Raw genomic sequence first — 5,847 nt, forward strand, 5'->3', positions numbered from 1 at the left:
AGATATTCTACAAATGAAAGTATGCTTATTTCCTAAAATTACCTTTTCTTAGTATCTTTATATGAGAAGCCAAAATGAGATTTTACAACTAAATGCTTCCAATACCCCAGGACTAAACATTTGATTCTTTGAACTTTGTTTTATGTCACTTGTATCTTTTCAATTGTTGTATGATATATTTCATGATTTTTCTAACATAGAAAATCAAATGAATAATTAAGATAACCATAAAGAAAGTTTAAGAAAGATGATATTAAATAAAATTCGCCAAGGGTGATAGAGATTATCTTCATATGGAACTGAAGTGCTTCAGTAACATAAGTAATGTGATTGTCTTATATTTTTTATCACCGACACTGTCTGCTAGTTTTTGCACAACTACTAAACAGAAATAGGTTTCTTGGTATATATTCATTTCTCTTTAGGCAGTTACATTCGATTTGATCTTGGAAAGTGTCTGCCAGGAATTCTGTCAGAAACAAAATATTTATGAGTCAAGTAATGGTGACAATTTCTTAATGGATCAGCTCACTTAAGGTAAATCTGCAGTAAATAATTTTTGTATTTTATATGTGTACAATTTCAAAAAGACAACACAAGAAAGAATAATATCCTATTTTTGGCTATCTATAAATCAGGTTATCATGAGGATAAACCATTGATATCAAAATATGGTATCAGTAAATACTCACTAAATATATTCTCAGTGGGACATGACTGATTATAGCAGGGAAGTTAGTACAGCAAGAACCAGCCTTAAGCTAGATCTGCTGCTGGGTCACTCTAATAGACGCTCCAGAGATTGGCTACAAAGAAGCTAGAGGACAGGTATTAACTGGAAATCTGGGTGGACAGGTGTTGAGCAGCAGAGTGAATTCTTAATGAGAAGTAGCATGTTCTTAGGCCTTCAGCTGACCTCTAGTGCTAGGATCCAAATTGGAGGAAGGGCAACTGGGAATTATAAGAAGCTTGAAGAATTTACATAATTCTCAGCCTTTGTGATTTCAGAGTTGAATTTATCTGTTGTTCAAAATATAAGTGAACTGCTTTGCATATTCAGTGATTAGAAGTGACTTGGGAGAGAATACAATTAAAAGTAGTTCCCATAATAGTAGTTCCCAATTAATAGTTTCCTATTTCTATAGATGACAAGCAAATTTGGGAAGTTTTTTTTTTTTTTTTAATGATGACAAGTGATATTAAAACACAGAATAGCTTTACCTTCCCTCATCTTGGTTGCTCTGGTATATTTGTGCACTTGGAGATGCCATATTCTGATGTGATAAAAGAGATGGAGAGAGATTTATCCCTCTGAGTTGCTGAAAAGCTATTTCTGCATGGATGCTCCGAGGATTACTTGTTAGAATCCCTGTATTCTTGTCCTTTTTGTCTGAAATTAGGAATTATGAAACAATGAAAAGCATTAATAAATTAATAAGGTTTGGTTGTCCTTCAGTTGACTGTGTGCTATACATATTTCATAATATGAATTAAAAATTTTAAATAAAAATAAAAATTGGACTATATTTCTAGCACTTAATGCTGCTTAAATTTTTCTGAGCTAGTGGATCAATTTGATACCTTCTTGATAATTTTTAAAAATATAAATATCCAGAGCTGTGTGCTATAATAAATGTATCGATAAAATGACCATACTTTTCAAAACAAAAATTGGGGCAACACAGTCAGAAAATAGGAAAGAAATAGGACTTTTCCAGAAAATCCTAAAAAAGTAGTTGCATAATGAATCTTAAAGATATCTGAGAAGAAAGTTATGGAAATGAATCCAGGGTTGAACTAATGCCCCCCACCAAAGATATTGAAGACATTCCTGAAGATGACAGTGATGACCCTGTAATATTAAGGAGGCTAATAACAATTTGGTATGTCTGGTTTTACTGATAGTTCTATCTACTGGACAAAAGCATTAAATTTCTCACTATGATTAAAATCTTGAAGCCATAAGTATGTAGAAGTATGAAAAATAAGTTAAACAAAAAATAACATCTTAGAGTAAATTATGTTGAATTTCTTTTAACTGAGTTTCCTTTTAAAATAATTGCATATTCTTAGTAGGCTTTTAGATCATTTTATTATTATTGTGATGTTCAGTTTTATTGTCTAACAGTAGTCTGAGGCAAAGTGGGGTGTTAAAAAGAATGGAAGAGGTGAGCCCTCAGGGAACGAGTAGCTACCCCCAATTTCACCAAAATGGTAGCCAGTGAAGATCTGGAATTAGAGAAAAGGCATGATCTAAGTCTGAATGAAAATGTATATAATAGAATGAAACATTTCCATGCCTTGTCCTTTTAATATACTCCCTTCCTTTAGAGAGCTACCTCTTGAAACACTTCCCTACTAATAGCTTCATGAATATATAAAATAATATTGTGGTTTCAAGGATGAAGTTTGATCTTCTCTCTGTAAGATACCCTTTGAACCCCAAGAGTCTGTTGTTACCAATATTTTTAAACCTCTGATTTCTACTTTTAGCAGGATGTACTACAGGTTTTAGTAGTCATTTGCTATGAAATACACAAAATGTAATAAAAGCTTTGAAAAGAAATGTCACGAACAATTGTGCAAGTATCACAAAGTTCAAATTGCAAGCAAATGTGTAGTTACAACATATTAGTAGTTGAGTAGAACCAAAAAATACTATATAGGGCTTCCCTGGTGGCGCAGTGGTTGAGAGTCTGCCTCCCGATGCAGGGGACACGGGTTCATGCCCCGGTCCCGGAAGATCCCACATGCCGCGGAGTGGCTAGGCCCGTGAGCCATGGCCTCTGAGCCAGCGCGTCCGGAGCCTGTGCTCCGCAACGGGAGAGGCCACAACAATCAGAGGCCCGCGTACCGCCAAAAAAAAAAAAAAAAAAAAAAAATCCTGTAGATTCTTTGAAATCAGAATGGTCACATGAAACTTGAACATTCAATTTTAGGAAATGTAAATGTAAAATATGCAATTTTAAGTAGTATTAGAAATCAAAGTGAGATTTTTGTTTCAAATGAAATGTTTTTGCTGTTTTACATTCACTCAGAAACTGTCAAAATACCTTCAACTTCAGGAGTTAAAGTGAAGTCAGATCCCAAGTAATGGCTAAATCCAGCAGGCCGAATTACATTTGTTATCTTTATGGGAGGAGCTTTCACTTGGCCAAATGATCCACCATCCACAGGAGAGTTGGTAACAGGAATAAACTACATAGTAAAAGAAAAGTTAAGAATGCCTTATCTCAAAAACTCAGATCAGTAGTCTTAGCCTTACCACAAGCCCCACTTGATAATCACCTTAAAATTTTTTAGGTCAGAAATTATATGCTTCCCTAGACTCAGAGTTTGTATGAGGCAAAAACTGTGAAACAGACAGATTTTTGGGCCCTTAACCCCCCTCAGAACCTTATGTTCTGTTTTTTTCAGACTGCATTGTACTCATTACAACAGTCTAGGGTGATGGCACCTCCCCATTCCAAAGAGTCTTAACAAGGTAAGTGTAGAATTAAGATAATTAAGCCTTTACCCCTTTGTGATATCTTTTCTTTTTTTCTGAACAGGAATTTCTAGATGGTAAGAGTTGTATCTTCTACATCTTTGTGTTCCTTACATTACCTCACCAGGTGTCTTGCAGTTAATTAGTTTTTCAAAAACAAACAAGTAAATAAAATGGGGACTAAGAAAAGCATCTTATAACAATCACTTTTAATGAGTGTGCTAACTCTCTAAACAGTGTTTACATTTTATGTTAGTTGAGAACTAAGAGGCTTTTAAAAGATTTTCAGGAATCAGCAAATGGAAGAGAGAAGTATTTTAGGCTGGAGACTCCTGGTTTCCCTAGAAGTTTATGCCTACTCTGTCTTCAGTAAGACTGACCTTGTTTATACTTTAAAAAATATGAATTCTGAATATATGATTTAATTTATTTAGAGATACAGGCTTTTGCCATTTGTGTAAAATTACCCATTTCCCTCATATTTCAGTAAATATAACCAACATGCAGCTTTGTAATGAGCACTAAGGTATCAGGCCTTTTACTAAAGCTGATCCCAAATTCCCTAATTCCTTCATGGGAGTTTCTTCCCCTCATTAAACTAGAATATTGTCAAATTTTCTTCTGAAACCAGAGCACCAAAATGTTCTGGTTTAAAGGACAATTTTAGATTTCATTTATTTCCTCTTTATTTGCTGTTAAAAAGAAAGAACAGCAGCAACTGAAACAAAGAAAAATACATTAGACTGAACTGATAAAACTTGAAAAGTATTCTGTTCTTGTGACTTCTGAGCAGCTAAATGAATAGCTCAATTTTTCTCTAGCCAGGAAAATAAAAATTATTATTGCATCTTAAAATAGATTTCTCTGAAATAAGGACTTCAAATACCCCCTTTATTTTACTAACCATATATAGATGAATTCTTTAAAACCCAATTTTTAAATAAAATATTTACATATAGAGTAAATGGAAAGATAATTAAATTCTTATGTACGGCACCGATTTGAATGGCAGGAATAGGTATCTAGAATCACTGAAGACAACATGGTAGTATAGAATTGGAAAAATCTTAGTTCACTATATGAGAAATAGAAAAGAATAGCCAACAAGCAAAACCTTTAGTGAAATAATCATCCATCACTGACTACAATTTGAGTTTATGTATTTTTTTTGCTATATGAAACTAATTAAAAAATATGTATGGAAATTGGGATCTTTAAAGTTGCTCTAAGTGATTACTTTATATGGAATTTAGTGAGTATTTATGAAGTTATATGGAATTTTTTAAATGTAGCCAACATTACCTTAAAATAGAATTTATCAAATGTTACAATTTGTATAGGTCTCTCACTGGAGGCCTCACATTTGTGGTATGATAGACAGAATAATGCCGCCCCCCCAAGATGTCCACATCCTAATCTCTAAAACCTGTGAATGCTTTACGTGGCAAAAAAGGACTTTACAGGCATAATTAAATTAAGGATTTTGAGATGGGGAGAATATCCTGGATTATCTAGGTGGACCCAATACAATCACAAGGGTCCTTATAAGAGGAAGGCAGGGAGGGTCAGTGTGAGAGAAGATGTGATGATGGAAGCAGAAGTCAAAGTGATGCCATTGCTGGAAGAGGGCCATGAGCCAAGGAATGCAGATAGCCTCTAGAAGTTTGAAAGGCAAAGAACAAATTCTCTCGTAGAGCTTCCAGAAGGTATGCAGCCCTGCCGATACTTGTGATTTTAGCTCTGTAAGACTGATTTTTTGGACTTACGACTTCCAGAATTGTAAGATAATAAATTTGTGTTGTTTCAAGACACCAAATTTGAGGTAATTTGTTACAACAGCAATAAGAGACTAAAGTTTCCTTTAGTTTTCTACTTCTGGAAGCAAGAAGTGACTTGCTCATGGAATATAAGAGAGAAAGGGAAAGGAGGCATAATCATTGAACTAAATTTTAATTATTCTCTTTTTAAAGACTAGAGACTGTGACAATAATTCGGTAGATGACATTAGATGGTGCTGTCTCTTAGTTATACAGATTAGTAGCTAAGCTTTTTTCACAACGGCATAGTTTTTAGAAAAACATTTGTAAATATAACCCATAAATGAACCAATTCCCTCTGCCTAATCTAGATAATCTTTTTTTTTTTTTTTTTAGATAATCTTTATTAACATTGTACAGCTCTAAGTTTCACAGGTCTCTATAGCTATTTTGACCCATAATAGACCTTGGTTAATTTTAAAAAGTCAGGGAATAATAAGAATTAGATCTATAATTCTTTTTATAATTCTTAAAAAAAATTTTAAAACATAAAAGTACAAGTGCCCACACATTTTTTTTTTTTTTTTTTTTTGTTGGTAAACT

The 5,847-nt window shown here is 33.6% G+C and overlaps 1 protein-coding gene across 1 annotated transcript in view; it reads right to left on the reverse strand.

Moving 5' to 3' along the window:
* Positions 1-347: 347 nt before the first annotated feature.
* The window catches only part of LRRC9 (leucine rich repeat containing 9), a 96,871-nt gene continuing 91,371 nt past the window's right edge, over positions 348-5,847 (reverse strand). The window contains exons 30-31 of the mRNA XM_007466054.1: positions 3,054-3,198; positions 348-469 (exon numbers count right to left, since the gene is read on the reverse strand). Of these exons, the coding sequence (XP_007466116.1) occupies positions 348-469; positions 3,054-3,198 (267 nt within the window). The remainder of the gene's footprint in view (positions 470-3,053; positions 3,199-5,847) is intronic.

The sequence above is a fragment of the Lipotes vexillifer genome, unplaced genomic scaffold, assembly GCF_000442215.2.
Source record: "Lipotes vexillifer unplaced genomic scaffold, Lipotes_vexillifer_v1.1 scaffold25, whole genome shotgun sequence".
In the NCBI taxonomy this organism is placed as follows: domain Eukaryota; kingdom Metazoa; phylum Chordata; class Mammalia; order Artiodactyla; family Lipotidae; genus Lipotes; species Lipotes vexillifer.